The following is a 20,659-nucleotide window of genomic DNA, read 5'->3' as shown; positions in this document are numbered from 1 at the left end:
AAATACTACTTTTGAAGAAGTTAACTTTTTTTGTTTTGATGCTATTAAATAAATCAATGCTTTTAACAAGATTTTTTAAAAAAGAAAAAGAAGCTCAAATACAAAAGAGGCTCAAACATCTTAGGCAATAATAAAGGAATTATAAAAGAAAATTCAGCCATACTGAATACTGAATTAGTGCATGTTTTAACATGAAACTCTATCATGTAACCTAAGACAATATTTTATAATTTTCTTCCAGTGGAAGCCAAATGAAAATATATCATTAACTTTCTAGTTGCCAAATAAAAGACAAACTTTGCTCCCTAAGAAATTTTTAAAATTTTGTAACCCAAATATCTTTATTATGAAAAATGTTCTTTGTTTAATTTACTTTTCAGGAATCCCTCTAGCTTACTGTTTCCAATTTGAATTATTGTATTTTGATGATTTAATTCTTTTTATATCCAGAAGGAGAAATATTGTTTTAAAAATAGTTTAACATAAAAAATGTAATCTAGGTTTGCTTATGAAATCTGTGGTCAAACTACCTACTTATATTCCTACATCTTGAAAGTTGGCTTAATTAAATCAAAGAACTATAAACATTAGAGTTGAAAGGGGCTCTACTGATTGCTAGTCTTCCCACCAGGAATCTTTTTTTTCCCCTTAATTTCTGAACTCTACTTGCTATGTAGTAGTATGACTTCCAATGAAAAAAATATATTCTATTTAAATATAGAATACATTTATAGCAATGAAACTTATTCAGTAAGAGAATACTGGTATACACAGACTTGGTATATTTCCAGTCAAAAGTTAAGAAATTTGATGTTTTAGTTAGACTCACCATTATAGAGAAGCAAACAGTTTCTATGAGGCCTTTGGAAAAATGAGAATAACTTACAAGTACTTTTCCCTATCTAGTAACCCAGGGATCAAGAAACCATTGGTTGGGAATGATCCATTTTGTCCATTTTCCTAATTTTACATATAAAGTATGTGAATAAAGTAACCTGCTAAGTATAAACAACATAAATCAAATGAAACACAACTTCAAGTGGACCATTTCCACCAGTGATAAAAATAAGAAATGTTTCACACTATAGACATTATAATTTACTTTAAGTTTTTTTTATTTAGAGATTTTTCTGGTAAGGAGATATACCATAGGAAAGCAATTTCACTGGCAGTGAGGTATGTATATACTCTACCAAAATACTCCTTATTTTAACTGCTTTTAACTTTATTTACATACGAAGAAAAGTATCAATGCATATCCTTGTTTCAACTATAGTATTAGCCATACTACATGAAATAAAATGAAATGGTGCTTGCATACAAAAACTGTTGTTTGTAAAGGAATCTAATTTCAGATTAAAAGAATTAATTTGCTTTTGGAAAGAGTTTAAAAGGAGAATCACAATTTATCATGACCAAGACATCTGCACCATATTTTCCATTCCTCACAGCACATTTATTTCAGTAATTCCATTATGTCGGTTCTTAGCATGAGCATAGTGTTACACAATTTTCGTACATATAATCACATCCAAAACAAGTTCTAAAATTTAAATTGTAAACATTCTCATCATATGTAGAAATATTTCAATTGGTGTATTAAGTTTTGCTAACTGATCAAATTTGGAGGAGAATATAAATGAGAAAGCCTATTCTAAACTGTGTAGTGAGCATTGTTTATTAATTACATTTCTACATTGTTAAATAAAGTAAGAGGCAAACCTGTCCTGTAAGCATGTCAAATTTTAGGTAAAACATTAAAAAGAAACAAATCTGTTAACAAAAGGATGTCTTGCAATAAAGAACATTAGATTTTTAAAATCTATTATGATACAAAAATGTAAAGGGTAAATAGCATCTTTGTTGACAAAGTAGGAGGTAGCATGGATGCACCACTTTATTGTCTGAGAAATGCAACTGGAGTAAAGAATATTTCCTTACCATGAATAATTTCCAGGACTATGTACATATTTCTTTTAGAAATACTTGTTTAAACAAATCTCCCTCCACTTTTTAGTATAAAAAAAACCGTTCCATGTGATTTTAAAAAAAACACTTACACATCTAGATAGAATAGTACTCTGCCCTATTTGAGTGAACAGTCTCAAACTATGAAGTACATGATATTTAATGCCCTAAGTTGAGTAAATTTAGTTAGCGGTTCCTGGTATTATACAAAACACTAAATATATACAAACAAAATATAATATCTTAATTTTCAATGCAAGTCTTGTGGGGAATAAACAGAACCTTGATTCTGGTAACACTGCAGAAAACATAATTTTCCAATAAGTCTGTCTTTAAGTATCCATGTGCAACAGTTTATTAATGACTGCTTACGTGTACTGATCTATCATTGAGTGAACACAGTTAACTGACAAAACGTAGTAAACCTCAGAAACACATCTCCCATCCTATACAAAATATAGAGACTACTTACTGTTTGAAGCACTCAATTTGCTCTGATGTCACTGTCATTCACTTTTCCCCATTTTCCTGCTTTAGTATTTATAAAAGGATAATTTAATGTGGCTTTTAAAAAAAAGACAAAGAATTTCAAATTTACATCCAATTCAAATTTGCTATTTAAAACGTTTTCTTGTTCTATGAAGCTGCTTCTGCCATTAGTAGAGAAAATGAAGTTTCTGTAATGGAGGCAGGCTTTTTGAGTAGTGACGTGACTTCCACCATGCCAGCTCCAGTCCGTGGAAGATTAGCGTTTACAATGTGTCGTTGTAAGTGCTTAATCCAGTCTTCCTGAACAGACAATGGTCCACGAAAGACTAGGCCACAAAACCTAGAGAAGAAGTTGATAACAGGTCTCTTAACATGACCAATTCCCTTTATTTAAAACCAATTCCCATAAAATCCATAAACACAGGAGGAAACTTTACTCTATATTGGAGATAGTATTTGACAATAGTTTCTAAACACCTATAAAGTCAAAATGATTTAATACAATATCAAAACTGCCAATTCATAATAACTCCACTAATATTTGTAGAGATGGGAACATTACTATTAGGTTAAAATTAATTAAAAGGTCTTAACATCTACACATCTTAATATATTTTAAACAACTCTTAATTCCAAAATGCACTGTTCTTTTCAAAAGACCACTCCCCAATTCAGAATTCCTTAAACTGCATGAAGATGAGTATGGAAAGTGTGAATGAGTTTGTATAGTTACACTTAGAAGTATGAATGGAGAGAAAATATATTCCCAATAAGCAGGAACTCAAGACAATTTAAAAAATACCGAATTAAACCAAACAAAGCACACAAATAAAACACAACAAAAACAAAAGACACTTTTACAAATCACAGTATCTTAGCTAATGTAAAAACCTTGATTCATTAGTTGTTGAAGTATAGCATATTAATGAGCCATATAAGATTTTCAGTCTGTCTCCAAAAGTTCATTTGTGACTGAATTTTCAGAATGCACCTTCTGCCACAAACTAAAAATCCCAAATAAAATAGCTAATATGTCTCAAAGCAAAATCTGAAGAAACTGAGCAGATTTGGCAATACAGGCATATACCTGCATCGGAGAATGTAAACCTCGTCAGCACCATGAGGTAATGTTAGCATTTTCTTCTTGCTTCCGGATCTTGACCTTGATTTCTTTTGCTTACAATCTAAAGCTAAAAAAGGGAAGAAAAAGACTTAACATTTCTCATATATTCCAAGTATATATACATACTATACTTCTAGGGAGGTCAGACCATCTAAATCAAGTTAGAAAAAGTCTGTATTCATTTGTATTCCCTAAAGCATGCACTAACTTGCAGCTGGTTCTCTAACAGCAGTAATATTATCAGCATACACTCTTCCTGTACTCCTTTTTCAAATAATGCTTTACCATATCAAACTAGAACTGAGAAAATGTAACTAAAATAACTTGAAATGACTAAATTGGTCAATTATTATAGCAATGTAATCTTTTCTCTTATGATCATATATATACATTAACATCTGGTTAAATCTTATTTCCAGGAAAACTATAACCTTTTATGTGAGATCATTAAGTTTGCATTTGATTACTTCTCCATTAATCAGATCTCACATGCTTTGAAAACAGTAAAAAGTTCACTGAGGAATCAATTTTATATACCAATTCACTTTGAATTTTATAATAATAAATAGCTCTTAAAATTATATGCTAGCCCTACATCTGAAAGGGCAAACAATGCTCAACTTTCATTTTTAAACTCAATCTGTAGTGCATACACAAGCACATGTTTTATTTTACTAGAAAACAAATACAGATCCAGATTACCTCACAGAAGTTCATAAATGGACCAGAAGTTAAATGCTATTTGTTATGTTTTTTTCCTTTTATATTTTCTCCTATAGCTTATTTTTAAAATGTGATTAAAAAGGGGAAAAAAAGATTTTTATGTTAAAGTGGATTAAAATTCTAGTGCTAACTGTTCTTGAAATTTTTCTGTTACTTGACTTTTCCTTCAATCATTTATTACAATAAAATCTAATTTAATAAAGAAAAAAGGTATTTTTTATAGGTAGGAATAGACAGGACATAACATTTTATTCTTTAAATAAAACTACACCATTCCTTTAGACAAAGGGATGATAGTATTCCAGGGTGCTGCTGGTCAATTAGCAGGAAGAGATGGTAAGAATTTATCTCTAGGGATCCAAGGGGGAGGGAAACAAATGTAACAGAAGAGTTGTCCAAATGGCTTTTCTTCTGTTAACCAGTCACATGAAATCCCCTGGAAAAATTCTAGGTAAGAGAGAATAGGAACTAGCTATTCAATGATTGTGTGAAATGAATTGTTCGAAGTCTGGGTTCCAAAAGAATAGATGCTACTATTATAAAACCAATAAACATAGTTTCTTACAGTAGTCAAGTGGCAATGCTAACAGAAATGTCATATAGAAAATTAAAAACCATGAGAAGCCTAAATCTCACTCAAGCCACTGTTTTTCGCTTCCTGTCACCTGCTTCTTTAAAAGTAAAATCTAGGTCTTACAGTCTTTCTCTGTTTATCCTCAGAAGAAGAATCTAATAAGTAAAGAACTATATAGGAAGTCAAGTTAAGTATTAAAGAATGGCTACTTCAAAGTTAAACAACCAAAATCTGGAACAGAAAAATCTTACAAGTTTCTCATTAGTTAGCTCATTCAAGAGTCTGGCACAGAGTAGGAACTCAACAAATACTTCTGGAGTGAAAAATAAAGAAAACCCCAGCAATTTAACCTTTGACATTTAGACAGCATATGAACAGAAATCTGTTCTACTGCTATGTAATATACACTATAGTTCCTATAGAACACTTCTGTATCATTTGTTTAAATGAGTATGTATGTTGCTAGCAGTCATACTTAAATTCTTCACTGGCCAGTCTAGCTTCTATGTAGAAACTAGGATCTTCATAACCAGTAGGAAGAATGAGGTAACGCATACTCTGTAGTCAGCACTTTCTTTTTCCTAGTTGCTTTGGTAAGCAATTTGAATTTAGGTGAATTTTCAAGAAATTCATACACTAGAAGTAAAGAGTTTAAGGAACTCAAAGGGCTAAGTGCTACTAGATGTCAGCTACTCTTTCCCTATCTACAAGGTAAACTACATACAATCCCTGTCTCTGTTACGTGGAACAGAGCAAGAATTTGGTATATCATGAGATTACAGATAGAATCTTACTTTGATGAGCTTGCTGGTTGTCAAAATTGCCACACTGTATTCAAATTTCCTTTTAAAATGTAAATAAATTACTGTAGGATACAAATAAAATACATCTTAGCAATCCTTTAAATATTTGTTCACAGAATGCTAATGTTAGGTGTGTAAAGCAAATTGAGGGAGAAGGACAGAGGGTGATGGGGAAGTACACAAAAGAATGTTTTATCAGTTACAAAGCATTTAAGTTACATTTAGATGCTGTGATACTTTAAAAAATGGAACTGGAAATGTTTACTCAGAGGTATAGAAATGTTTTTGACTTTAATAGAGGGAAAAAAAGTTTTTCTGACTTTTGATGCTATATGAACTCTAGACACTCTGAAGTTTATGGCTGTTTTTATGAATGATCAGATCTAAATTTTAAGTGAGAATACCATAGTTTTTGTAGTAATTAGTATTTGAAGGTATTATGATTTTGGAAAGTAAGACAACTCTGTCAGCATATGATTGAGAATCTCCAGTATCCAGAGTTCCACATAAGTTTAGGGAATCACATGAACTGGGAATCCTTGGAAACTTGTCCACAAAGTTAAGATATTAAAAACCAGGGACTTCTAGTAATTACATATAAGTATCTCCGTGTCTTAATATCTCCATCATCACTTTAAAATTTCTTACCCCCTGAGATGTCATTTATTTTAGGAAGTAAAATATGAATACATTTGACAGGAATAATTTTTTTTAATATCAACATCCAACCATCACCCCTACAATACTGCCCAAAATTTTAGAAAAGTCTGTAAAAAAAAAAAAAGAATATTTAACATATTATTAATATGCACACAAAGGGGACATCTATATGGTAATCTCTACATGAAAAAGATGATTTACACAAAATATTCCACTAAATGAAAAGGATGATGTACAAACATGTCTATTATACAAATGTTCTCATTTAACAGATTTTATCGTCTCTAGAGGGAAAAGCAGTTTTATTCTGGACTGTACCAGGAATTGTTAGAACATTAAAAACAACATCACTAACACAGTCAGTTTTAGTATAATGTGGCTCATCAATATTTCTGACAGATAGCCTAAGGTTTATTGAAGTTGTTTATATGAATAATCTGTCAAATAGATAACTTTACACAAAGCCTTTCTTTACAATAGAATTTTATTTGCACTTACTTGGTACTGTCAAAAATCAAATCACACATACCGTTTTTCTGTTCCAAAATATTTTAAATCTAACATTGTTTCTATACTTGAAATTTATAAAAAATACTAGATTAGTTTTAGAAATTCTTAATTTTCTTGTCCTTGAGTATAAATACTTCTTTAGAAATGAATAAACCCAGTTACTCAAATAATCTTCCTATTTAGGGTGGCAGGAAATGTTTAAAGTGATCAATTTTAACCAGAAGACTATAAAAAAAACCCTCTGCAGTTATCTGATTTATAAAAGATCTACATTGCTACTGGTAGTAATATTTTACTTGTAAGAAGAATGAATTGAGCTGAGCTGTAAGGTCATATAAAAATTTTTTCAGAATACACCTTTCAGTAAAACAGCTGTTTTGATCAAATAGGAATGAGACAGAAATACAGCAGACTTATGAGCCCTCAAAAAGAACATCATACTGCTATGCTACAAAATACAACAACAACAACAACAAAAAATTGTGCCTAAAGAACTAAACTGGATCAGCAAAAAGCAAATCAATAAATAATACGACAGATACAAATTCAAATCTGTTTTCCGAGACATTAGTTTTATACATAGATGCAAAGTAATTTACTTTGGGCTCTAACATAAGTCCTTTTGCCACTTCCACCTTTCTGCCCATTATATACAATAACTGCTTCAATGAATTTCATTTTCTTTTTAATCCACTACACAAATGACCTCAAAGAATGGAGATATATTTCTTAAAAACATCTGAAGCCTCTATGGTAAAGAACTAACATCATAACTAAATTAACGTTCACCACCAAAATATTGTTATTTGCAATCACCCTTCCCTGCCCGTTTAGTCAAAAGCCCTATTTCATCTGTTTTGTTCCTAACTGGTTGTTGGCATATTTAGGGTAAAGTCAAACTTAATATAATGGCCAGATTATACACATCCAAAATAAGAGGCATGCTATAGCCCTACTAGTGGGAAGAAAATTTCTTCTCCATCTAGTTGGCCTGTATAAGGTGGGCATGCAATTGTTGCTATGAACTCGTTCAGGAAAACAGTAGCGATAAAAATGACATAAACAAATAAGCCAACATTCCTACCACCATTAACAAGCTGGTGATGGAGATGGTGGTCCCAGTGGTGAGGTAGGAAGAGGATGCATATGTCCCAAGGGGTGCAGAAGTATGAGATGGGATAAACAAACTCAATTCTAGTTGCTGCCATTATCCTTCAAGATTCATAAGCCGCAAGCATATAAAAGACTGTGCCAAAGGCATTTTCTTTCCATCAGCCCCAACTAAGGGGGTGAGGAGAAACATGTTCGCTTGTATAAAATAGGGATGTGGGTTTGGGGAAGTCATTTGCTGAGAAGCTAAATTCTTTGTTCTTCAGTGTATACTTTCCTCTTTGCAAAAAGCGCCTGCAAGACAGACTTCATGAGTGTTCGATCTGTGAGGTCTTATAGTGTCCCATACTTGGTCTAATGCTCTGCAGCTGCAGTCTTGATATTCCTAATAATTTTTGAACATGAGGCGCTGTATTTTCATTTTGCACTGGATCCTGTAAATTATGTAGCCAGTTCTGGGTCCTGAGAAACAACTACCCTAAATGAGAAAGGCTGCCCTCAGCTCCACCTCTTAATCTCTTGGACCATAAAAAAAAATACCTGTTAAGAGAAAAATTGTTAAATCCCACTCTCTATATAGCCCATTAAAAATGGAAAGGACATCCCTACTCCCAACATCAGCTCTTCATTCCTACCTACACTGCCATAATCAAACCAGTCATTTTTCCCTAGATGGACACGTAAAGCAGTTTACGTAGTTTATTGTTATGAAAGCAATGTTCCCCTTCCAGTCAGAATTAAACATATAGATACACAATTAGCAACCTCAGAAACATATTTTCATTATCATTTTCCCTTGATATTTTCACTCTAAAATTGGATTTTTTTTTTGTACCCTAAGTTACTATCATTATTTTTGGAGTTTCCATTCTCAATAATTAAAAACAGTGACTAACCTAGAATCACAGGGCAATTATGGCAAAGTTAATTAGGTACAGCATGATTTAACATTCTACCTGGAAGAGGATGAAGTGAAAAATATTTGAAAAGCAGATTTCCTTTGCTGTAAGTATTAAGTTGATGGCTTAATATTAGTCTAGAGGAGTCAGGTAGCTTGAGTTTGCCCTACAAAGTAGGAGGACGTATTAAGGGTAGAAACAGCTTTATATGCTTGGTTCAAAGAAAGTTATCGACTTGGGACAAGAAAAAGTACATATCGATACATTCAATGTCTAGAAGCCTCTGCTATTTCAAAGTAGAGGGAATGATTAGTAAAATGATACTTTGAACATTATCAATGTGAAGGGAAAAGCTAAACATAAATATGAAACTTTATCACACATTTTTATTAAAAAAATTGGAGGCAGACTAGTTTTTTTAGGTTGCAAAAAGCTAAAAGCTAACAATCCCCCAGGTACAAGCTGTTTATTGTTCAATTAAGAGTTAACAGGTACCTGTGGTAACAGGTAAGAAAAAAAAACCTTAAAATTTCTCCTTAAGGTAGGTTGGATTTGCATGCTGTTTTACTAAACACAATAGGCATTTAATATCAACCACTTTTATAAGACGAAGACATATCTAAAATTGGAATAAACATTAAAATACATAATGGCAAATTTGCTCTAAATCACATTTGTTAAGAATCACCTGAATATAATCACACTCCCTGCCCTCTAAAGGTGTCAGTATTTCTAAATTACCATTTCATATTTAGTAGAAGTAACTAAATGATTGTTCTTATACAAAATTAGTTAAGTAAGGAAATGACCTTACCTAAAAATTTGTTAAATTATCTTTAATATAATCAATCAACTTAAATTAGATAGAGTTCATAATAATCATAACAGTAAATCTATCACAAATCTATAATCCCAATAGATCTGATTTGGCTTTTTATAATTCTGAAGTATTTTTTTACATTCCAGCCACAATCTGAACTATTAACAAACACGGTGTTGACTAGGTAATTTCTCATTTAGCTAACTTCCAGCTAAGGCCACAATTAAATATATACTTTAAACGTTGGACAGCAAGAATTATTAACCTTGTTCCTCAAACTCCAGACACAACAAAAAAACAGTAAATCCTACTTTTCCACTTCTTACTTAAGTGAGGGACCACCAGTCTCCAGCAAGCCATCCTCTTGCCTTAACCTCCAAAAGAGAAAATCTGTGTATTATTTTATTATTTCCATAAAGTCACTTGAAGTAGATTTGCTTACAATTTAGGTCTGGCCAGGAACATACTTTTTTATTGTAAAATCTACTAAATTTTAATCCAGATTATAAACAGCATTCAAGAGATTCATGTCAGAACATAAATCATAACAAACACAACACTAAACTAAGGATGTAACCATATTAGACAAGTTAAAAAAATTCAAACATAAGTATCCAGATTAAGTCAATTGTTAAAAAAACAAAACTTGAAAATTGGTAAGTAACAGAACCAATAGGAATGCTAGGGGACTAGTTAAGACTTTTATGAAAAACAAAATATTGGTCAAAAAAGATTATCAAATAGAATTCCTAAGTTGTATAACTGATAACCAGCAAAAGCAGGCATCATAAAATGTAAATATTTTATGCTACAATAGTACAAAACCCTTAGGCTCCATTCTCCCAAAAAACAAACTTACTGATTGAGTAAGTGTGATTGTTTGCTTTGTAACAGTAGATACCTAGATGATGTTGTGTTGCTAGATAAATGACAGCCAGAGAAGTAATGAAGCCCACCGTTCTCTTACCAAACACCCTGGTAGCAGACTCATTAGCTCTACTGGTATAACCATCTTCCCAATAACAAGGTTTAAAACTTTGACCCATCTCCATCTCTTTCCTCTTATTCTTCTACCTCTAACTAATCTGCCAAGTTCTGCTTACTTAACTTCCATAATATTATCCAGACATTTCTATCCCTCCTTTACATTCCTATTGCCACTGTCCTGGTTCAGGACTCCTAAAATGACCTCATCTACAATTTCTCCATTTACCCACCAACTCCTTTAATTTTTATTTAAAAAACAGTTTTAAAAACTTCACACAAATTCTTAAAAAAAAAAAAATCTTTACTGGCTCCTCCCTACAAAATTAATTCCAGCATCATGGATTAGCATTCTAGCATTCTATGTCCTTTACCTTCCAACTCTATTCCCTTATCTTCTACTTCCTAGTGTTTTCAATAAACTTTCCACAAAGTCCCAAGTTGCTCCTTCCCAGGCATGCTCCTTCCCCACCCATGACCCCCATTTCCATTTCAATTAACTATCTTTCAAGGTCCAAATCAGATTCTACTTCCAAAAACCTTGCTGGGCCCTGGTCTAGCTGAAAATACCTTCCTCTTCATCCGAACTTCCACAGTATTTCATGCACACTTATAATTTGGCACTTAAAATTTGTTTTGTATTAGTTTTGCATATATGCGCTTCTACCATATTGTAAGTTCCAATTTATCTCTGTAATACTTAGCATAATACATAAACCACCAAGAAGCTGAAAAAAAATGCTTGTTGAATTAGTGAATGAATCAGCCAATCGCTTTTCAGTATTGTGGGCAAATAGCCCAATTTTTGCTGGCATAATACAACAATTAGCATCCGTAAGCGTGACTCTAAATACTCAAATAATTAAATTATATTCAGTCTACTGTTTTGCAAGGCAAAACCAAGAATAACATTTTAGAAACACTACCATAAAAATGGTTACGATGAAATAAACTTTGACACTAGTCTTCCATTACCCAGAAAATTTACTCAACTTGAACCATTCACTACCTTGCTAATCCTGAATAAATCACACATTACTGGGAAAATAAATACATACAGATATACACTCTTATGAAGAATAGTACCACATCAGTAAAAAACAAAAAACAAACAAACAAAAAGAATAGTATCACAGGATGTTATAGCCAAGAAACTACAGAAACCCATCTTTCAGTGTTGTGAGAAATAGCTTTTTCAAATACAAATCTGAACACATCATTTCCTTATTTTAAAAAATTCTTCGATGACTTCTTAAACTTTTTAGCAAGCACTCAAGCATCAACCCCATCTTTCCGGCGTTATCATCTTCCCAAACACCTACAACTAATTCTCCCAACACCTTTTGAACTCCAAATTCCATCCCTTTATCCCACACTATGTTGTTCTCTCTACCTGGAATGTCCTACTTCATCTCTTCTTCTGTTTAAAACTACTCAACCTTCACATTCGGGGTCTAGCTGAAACTTTACAAAGCTTTCTGCAACAGTACATTTGTCCTTGTCCTAACAGATCACCATCATTAAGTTTATGCAGCTGGAGTGCAGGGTCTTTATAGCCTCAGAGCTAGCACAGTCCTGGTACAACAATAAACAGCTAAAACTTTTGTTGAATTAATGGAAATTTCATTTGACTACTGTTTTTATTTTTCCCTCCCACTTTAAACGTTGTAAGAAACATATCAGCATGAGCTATCTTTTCTTTCTTTTTGAGGCTCTACTTAACAAGGAGACAAACAGTAAAAAACAGCAGGAAAAAACAAACCCAACTTAATTCCCAGCTTCCCTCGAAAGGAGGCCTAGACTAAACAAACAACGTGAACTCCTAGCGCACATACAGTAAATATACTATTAATGGTATAGTATCTTGCATAGTTCTCTAACTTTGATAGTTTTGTATATATTGCCAATAATGCTTTCCTAAGTTCTTTAATACAGGGTCATATCTCATTATGTATCCCTCATACAGCCTAGTCTGGAGGAATTATCCAGGTATTTGGTTTAATTAGAAGCTGGTTTGCTCCTTTAGAGTTTAATCATAATAAGACTGAAAATTTCTTATACTCTTTCAGGTTGAATGTATCACTATAAAAGGATGTGGTTTCTTGTAGATGCAATATTATAATATTTTTAAAGATACCACAGAATATACTCATGAAAGGACAAGTAATACACCTTGAAAAGCTTTTACAGTACTATTTTTTTCTTTCCCTCACAGCAGAATGAATTCCTACAGCACTTCCTACAGTAAAAGAATTATTTTTCTAGTAGATTTATATACCCACTCAGCACCTGGCACTGTGTTATATGTTCATTAGCACTTGTTGTTGCAGGCCCCTATGTCCAATTATACCACTAAAGCGGAAAGCAGGCAAAAGATCCCATTAAGTAACACACAATCTACTATTCTGCTTAGCAGTGGATGGTATGAAAAATAAAACAATGACTTCACTAAAAAAGAATGTAGATATATTGCATTAGTGTTACTGACTGAAAGGATCTAGTATCAATTTCTTTAAGTTATTTTTTTCTCATTGGAAAAGTCATTCTTTAATTATAATGACGAGTCTGTTGTTGTAGAACAGCAACCATCATGCTTTACTTCCAAAATATTATCATGGAAGTATTCTGAAGATAATTAAATGAAGCCCCTCCACATATTTGCATATGTAAAAATATTTTTCCTGCATTAATTTTAAGTAGCTAGAAATTTCCAATTTACTTTAAATACCAAAGGTGAGCAGTTGATTGAAAAATATGATCTATAGTTAAACATTTGAATACAATGAGTAAATAGAGTTCACTTGCTGCCACAGAAGGAGTGTTATGATTTCTAAACTATTACTATTGTTGATTCTAGTCAGTATCAGTTTCTAAAAGAGACACTTAAGGGGAGTGTTTTCAATCTGTGGGTAGTGACTTCTTAGTGGGTAGTAAATCAATTTACTGGGTCATGACCACTATTATTTTTAATGAAAAATAATAAAATAGAAAATATCATAGTGCATCATACTCAATTCAGGTGAGTAAATGAGTGAACAAGTGAGCGTGTATGTGTATGAATGTGAGTTTGTATACAAGGTCAAGATGTAAAATGGAATTCCAGTAAAAACGTTGAATACCACTGTTATCTTTTTGTCTTTTTAGGAGACAACAGATTGCTATGTTACCACAGAAAAGCACTGTGCAAACATGCATTCAACTTACTGATATATTTCCTTTCATAGCATTCTCTCTACTTGGACTTCAATTATTTCCCTTTCTTTACCTGTTAAAAATTCACTGTTACTCTGACCGCAAAATATTTTTTGTTGTTCCTGATTGCAGATTAAATTGATAGAATACACTTCGCCTTGAATAACTGTAAATATTTAAAAATTTTAATAACCAGGGTGCCCCTATAATTTATTGTGCAATCCAGGACACTCGTGAGAGTGAAAGAGGCACTATATTCCGTCACTCTATTAACTTAGTAAATATACTGTGTTCTTAATACTGCCAGTATGAAAAAGATATCATTTAATTAAAATATTATTAAACACAAAAAAGCCAGCAGTTAAAATAAAAAGTCCAAAGCATTTAATATAAATTGTATGAAACTTCTAATTTTTAATGAAAATTAATGATGTTCTTATTAGACTGTATAAAGAATCAACCAGGAAAAAGAAATCTGTGTGGGCATGTAAAACAATCTAAACAGAACAAAACCTGAAAAAGAAGTCTTCCAATAGTGCAGTCTATATTAACTGGAATAAATTCTTGAATAAGAAGTATGTCTTGAATTTGCAATGTAGGATATAAAGTAAACCCTTTGGAACTAGTCTCTTTAGATAAAAATCCACTAAAGAAAAAACCTTGGTAAAACAGCTTCATAAATGATTATCCACAACTGAAGGCACATGGAAATTATTAAACAATTCATTTGAACCTTCCCAAAGGATGATAAACTAGGTCAGCGTTGGGCAAAATTTAAATCTGTGAAGTTTATTCTTTCTTGATAATTGAACTCTGTTCCAAGTAAGGCTACCTCTTCCATGTCTTTAATTCCAAAACTTTCCTACTTTCTTCATTATTTCCTTTTAGTTAAGTTAGGATTTATATCTGTGACCATATAAATTAGTTTGATGTTACACAGTTGTGGCATTTTAAGCATCTTCTAATTCTTAAAAAAAAAGAAAGATTTCTTAGGGCTCCAGAATCCCAGTTCTGTGTTCTTTATACTTCATTTTTATTTGGCATCTCCTCTTTCTTAGTTTTCCACCAGACGAAGGCCCCATGGATGATAAACTTCAAGGGATATGTAACGCCTACATATACAAAACTTTTATCTGTGGATGATAAGTGCATGTTTCTCGGATGGGGCCCATAGTTTTCAAAGTCTCAAAAATTGAGAACCATCACATTAGAAGTACTTGAGTCATCAGTAAATAAATATTAGAGAAACAGAGGGGCATCCTTTTCCTTCTGTTCAGGCTGGCTGGAATATTTCTCTTTCTCAAAAAGCCACCAGTTCCCAGAGATGAGGCCAGAGCTGGTGGTTTCTAAGAAGGCTTGGGAGTTTATTCTATCACAGGTAACCAAGCAGGCCTTTACCACTTCATCTAGGGATATCTAAGCTTTTTCTTCCGAAGTAGGCTACATAATTAACAATTCACATGAATCAAGTCTGCTTGAACTAGGAGCACAGAGGCTTTAGTTCTACTTATTTTCCCTTTATGTTGTCTCAGTTTTGTGATATATTTAGATTAAGGTACGTTTTTTAAAAAACTATTTTGTATTTTAGTCATCAAAACAGCATCTACATATTCTTGAAAACTAATGCCTTTTACTCATATGAATTGATGAATCCCTTATAATAACTCAGTGGAAACCTCCTGGATAACAGGTTGGGACCATTGCTTTATACCAGTGAAACTGATATGGAAGAAGAGGACAGGCATCTGGAGTTTATAAATATAACACAGAATTCTACACTTGGAAAACAAAAAAAAATAAAGCTGATAAAAACTTCTTACTGCCATGAATAATCAGCAAAAATATCCTCTATGTAGCTCTACTGGTCAAGAAGATTTTGAAAACAAGGGGAAAAGTTTCAGAATTTCCAAGGGAGCATGTGATTTTTATGTTTCTTAAAAGTGAGTAGGGGCTGTAGAAAATACCATCCTAGACTTTCTTCACCTTTTCATTTCCCTTCTTTTTGCCCTAAGACTGCCTAACACACACTTCATATTTCCTAACACTTCTGATATTTTGGTTAGTATTTAATAACATTTTAAACATAGCATCTCCTTTTCTGATGCCCATAAAAATGTATCCCCATTCATCTTACATTATTTTTTCCCCACCTAATGAAACTTTTTAGATGATAAAGAGTTCATGAGAATGCACCCCTGGTCAATGGAGGGTCATTACCTGTTAGTTATAAGTAATTAATACTATGTTTTGAAGGATCTTCATATGAGATAAAGGCATTTTTTTAATGGACTACAAAATCTGGACTGGAGAGATCTACCTTATTGAATATTTATGTAATGTGCCCGAATGGTCAGAATGGAACATTGTCTAAAGTCCTCTGAAATCTAATACAGCCCTAACCATTTCTTGGGTCCCTGCCCTTTCTTTTTTTTTCTTTCTTTCTTTTTTTATGTTTTTTGGCCGTGCCATACAGCTTGTGAGATCTCAGTTCCCCGACCAGGGATTGAACCTGGGCAACAGGAGTGAAAGCCTGGAATCCTAACCACCAGGCGACCAGGGAACTCTCCCCTCCTTGCTCTTTCAAATTAGACTCTGCACCACAGTGATCCTCACCTTGAACCCAACTTCATCTTAGGATTTTCAATTGCTTTCATCCTGTATGTATGTGGTAGGTAATAGTGACTAAAAACAAAGATCTAGGGGTAAGACAGCCCTGATTTGAATTTCAAGTTTGCTACTATTAACTATGTAAGTTTGGACAACTTGCTTAAGTTCTCTAAAGCTCTAGTCTCCTATAAAATGCAAAAAATTATAGTACTTACAACTGAAACGGTGGTTGTGAAGATTAAGTGTTATGCATGTCAGCTGCATAGCATAGTGCCGGATGCATAGAAGTGTTCAATACAAGTTAGTAGTTATGATAACAATAATGATGATTTCCGGTTTCTACAGTCTCTTATTTTCACTGCCTCCCTGCCTCTAATGTCTGCAATTACCTTCCAAGATTGAAGAAGGCAGGAGTAACTGAAATGTCACAGTAGGAGGACTAATCCAGTAAAGTAAAACTCACTCTATTCCCCTCCTTTTAATATAAATGGTCAGCAGTCATCCCTGGTTATTGATATATAAAGTCAAAGGATACAGCAAAGAAGCAGAAGAAAGAAAGACACTAGTGTGAATACAAGTGTTTCGTTGGTGGCAAGAACATATTGGATGTAAGCCATAGTAAGACATGAGGAAGAACAAAAAAGCTGGGTAAACAACAACTAGAAGAAAGCAGAAGGAAGTGATCTAAAAGAGCAAGAGAAATAAAAAGACTGGAAGGAGAATTTTAGGCAAAAGAATTTTATGTAGATCTATTTAGAAAAGAGAGAATATTTTAAGATGTGAGACGTGGGATTTGCTAAAGCAGGGTAGCTTGAAAGGCTACAAACGAAAAGAGCAAGGCATTTTGTAGGGTTTAAGAAGCAGTATTACATATGAGTAAGCTAATAAAATGTTCACAAGCTAGCAGTATGAAGAGGTATCTGCAAGGTTGGGCTAACCAACCAAAAATAACACAGAAATGTGCATGTTAACATTTATGTGCACAGCTATATTTATTAATCCTAAATATAGTTTAGGGGCATTAAAAGAAAAATCTATTCAGTTGTGAACACGGGCCATTATTAAGGCCTGCCCCTTCAAAAACTTGATCTAAAGACTAATGAAGACTCATTAGTTTGCTTAGTTTTCTAATTTAGTTACATATTTGAAATTTCACTATAATTTCTTTGCCTAACAAAGCATTTCCCTAAGCTAGAACTGCAATCCTTTTTACCAAAGAGAGGTGTCTTACTAGAATCTACTAACAAAAATAAATTTAAAAATCAAAAATGGTATAATTTAAAAATCAATAAGAATAATGTAGACTCAAAAGTTCCACACCTCTATTAAGGTTACCTTTTTCCTCAAGTCAAGCCATAAGAGCTAAATGAAAAAGAATAACTTGCTTAAAATTATATCCAACAGTTTACAAGTTGCTGAAATTTAATGTTTATTCAGACTCAACTGCTGCTTGCAAAAGAAAGCTATAAATATCATCTGAACTAGCACCAGTCTGGTGAGAAAAAAAAGTGTATTGTATCAAACAGACTTGCTGTGTTATCTGTTCAAACATACCTGTACCAGTCAAAAGTCCAGCACTCTTCTTTCGTGCATAAGCGCGTAAGTGGTTGGACAGGCTAACAGCACTTGTAAACGTCGTATTGCAATGCACACATGTTCTAAGCTTCACAGGCATACCTATCATTCAAAAGAAAACTATAATCCAGTTCTCACTTCAAAAAGTGATATTTTCTTAGGTAAAAGCGTGAAAAAAAGTACCACAATAAAGATGGTTTTAAAAAACGTTCATTGAATTAGCTTAAGATAAGGAGGGGAAATTAAGTTACCTATTATTAGTTTGTAGTTAGTATTTAGAGCCAACCCATGCTCTTTGGAAAGGTAGAAGGAGGAATGTCTTGAACCCCTGAGCTCCTCTGGATTTAATACCTATTATCACTTTCTTGCAGATTTCTGTGTTACGCAGATCATTTCCTAAACCTAAAATACAATCCTATGATTTGAATAGCACAGTTCTGTTGAGAAGTTTCAAAGTTTACAACATTACCAATAAAAAAAAATTAAAAAGTCTAGTTGACAAAGTGGTAATTAAAGTGTTTTACCCACAAAACCTTAAAAGGCTCAATACTAAATTAGGCTTTCTGATGAAGGCTGGGAGAAAAGGTGGTAAAACACACCACTGAACAGCTGTTAGACACAACATTTTATTCAGGGCATTTTATGTTCATTACTCTGAATGCACAATCAATAATGAAAGTTAATGATTTGAAGTATTTTGCTAAAATCTTTGTGCTAAATAAATGATCAACAAGCTAACATCTTAGTCATCACAGTAAACACGCTGAAACAATAAGAAACTCCTAACTTCTCAGACAACCCTCACGCCCCCAACAAGTTTCAATTGGTTTCTTCAACATTATTGTGATAGCCACAAATATGCTTCCCCTCTCTGAAGTGTACTATATCTTGGCCAACATAGCTGACACATCTTCCTTACATTTTATCCGTCTGAAAAATGCTGAAAAGTTATCTTTGAAAGACTCTCTTCGTACAAAAGAAAGAGCCCTATTAACCAGAAACCCATACAAGATAAATTGTTTTTCAGACCACTTAAAATACAAGGCAGTCTTTCCTCAAATCAACACTGCATTACAAATATTTGGAATATCCCAGTGTCTGCCCAAAGTAAACAAACCAACATTACAGTAATTTTATTCATTATTAATCCACTGACCAGTTACTTTTACCTTAGATACATTCAACCCAGTGCTAAAATTATGAGATCATCTAAATTTATCTTCAACATTCTTAACCTCCAAAAGAAACCTATACAGACACAACATTTCTCTAGTCCAAAAGTATAAACCAGACTTAGCAATACCAAATAATGTATGGCAACTTTTTATCTGCCACATCACTTGCCGATACATACAAAATATTCCTTTGAAAAGGAAAAACTATGGGTGCATAACCAATAAGCTAAACCATCTGTTTTGTTCTATTAGAACACTATAGTAAAATCTAAAACCCCAAACAAATGTTTTATACTCACAACAGTCCTCCAAAACCAAACTATCCCACAATACAATGAGGAATTGGAGAGGGAGAAGTTTCTTCGGGTTAATCACAACACACAACAGACACCAATCCATTCAGTTTAAAGAGTCTGTTTTGTATTACCCAAGCAGTAGGAAAACCGACAACTAAAATCTTGAAAATAGTATCACTTTGGAGCACTGGCAAAAATATGAGAGCCTTTTTAGTAACACTATGCTTCTAAACAACATCCACCTCCCATCCAAAGAACCATCCCCGGTCCATGACAAATTTTATTTTTACGGATCAGCTTTTTGTTTTGGCTTTTGTTCTCACCTTGCATTGTGACCAAGAGATGAGGCACAGACAATTCAGTGCCGATGAACATCAACTGATGATTTATATAGAAATAACAGTATAACCAATCTCTGCTCTGCAAAAAAGCAGCTTAAATAAAAGGATTCTGAAAAAGTATTTTTGACAGATATTCCACTAAGGTAAACATTAACTGTGTTTAAATTATGTAAGATAGTCATAAATGTTCTCTTACCTGAGTGCATAGTGAAGTCCATTTTTTGTGGTTGATACATCAATGGACTATGTTCATTTAGTGGAAGAACACATTTCTGAACAAATCTCTTTCTTGCAGTTTGATTATGGATCTTTTGAGGAGAAATAGAAGAATTCTTTTCTTCTCCCATCCTTTTATTTTTAAGCAGTTCTATCAGTGTAAGAGACTGATTCTTTTTTCCACTAGGCAGTTCTGGCTTTGTTTCATCATATTCATTTAAGAAACTCAGCCCTTCTTCCTCTGATGCAGACACTGATAAAGCTTCAGTCTTTAGGCCATTACGGTATGCTTCAAGAGGTATAACATTTTGAGATAGAAAGTCATCACTTGATGCAAGTTTTTGAGCTACAAATGGTCTAGGAATAATACGACGACTGTTCAATGCCTTTAAGATTTTTTCATATTTTTCTTCATTTTGCATCATCTCATTCAGAACACAGATTGGAGATTTGTGAGCATCCCACTTGGTCTTTCCAAGTCTTTTCAGGTGGCCTCTAACATGATTTGATAATCCAATTTTAGTATCAAACCAACCACCACAGAGCTGACAAGTGTGTTCAGAAGTGGTTTCAGACTTCTCTATAGCTAAAAAA

General features: G+C 33.1%; 1 protein-coding gene across 19 annotated transcripts in view; it reads right to left on the bottom strand.

Moving 5' to 3' along the window:
- Positions 1-1,120: 1,120 nt before the first annotated feature.
- Positions 1,121-20,659, bottom strand: part of ZNF644 (zinc finger protein 644) — a 119,451-nt gene continuing 99,912 nt past the window's right edge. For 15 of the 19 annotated variants that reach the window (XM_059057068.2, XM_067042990.1, XM_067043006.1 and 12 more), the window contains 4 exons: positions 20,046-20,651; positions 18,017-18,139; positions 3,545-3,647; positions 1,121-2,797 (listed from right to left, as the gene is read on the bottom strand). In XM_059057068.2, coding sequence (XP_058913051.1) covers positions 2,605-2,797; positions 3,545-3,647; positions 18,017-18,139; positions 20,046-20,651 — 1,025 coding nt within the window. In that variant the 3' untranslated portion in view covers positions 1,121-2,604. The remainder of the gene's footprint in view (positions 2,798-3,544; positions 3,648-18,016; positions 18,140-20,045; positions 20,652-20,659) is intronic. The other 4 variants (XM_067043028.1, XM_067043046.1, XM_067043039.1 and 1 more) reach the window with 1 other exon arrangement.

The sequence above is a fragment of the Kogia breviceps genome, chromosome 1, assembly GCF_026419965.1.
Source record: "Kogia breviceps isolate mKogBre1 chromosome 1, mKogBre1 haplotype 1, whole genome shotgun sequence".
In the NCBI taxonomy this organism is placed as follows: domain Eukaryota; kingdom Metazoa; phylum Chordata; class Mammalia; order Artiodactyla; family Physeteridae; genus Kogia; species Kogia breviceps.
This window is presented reverse-complemented; position numbering and strand designations above follow the sequence as displayed.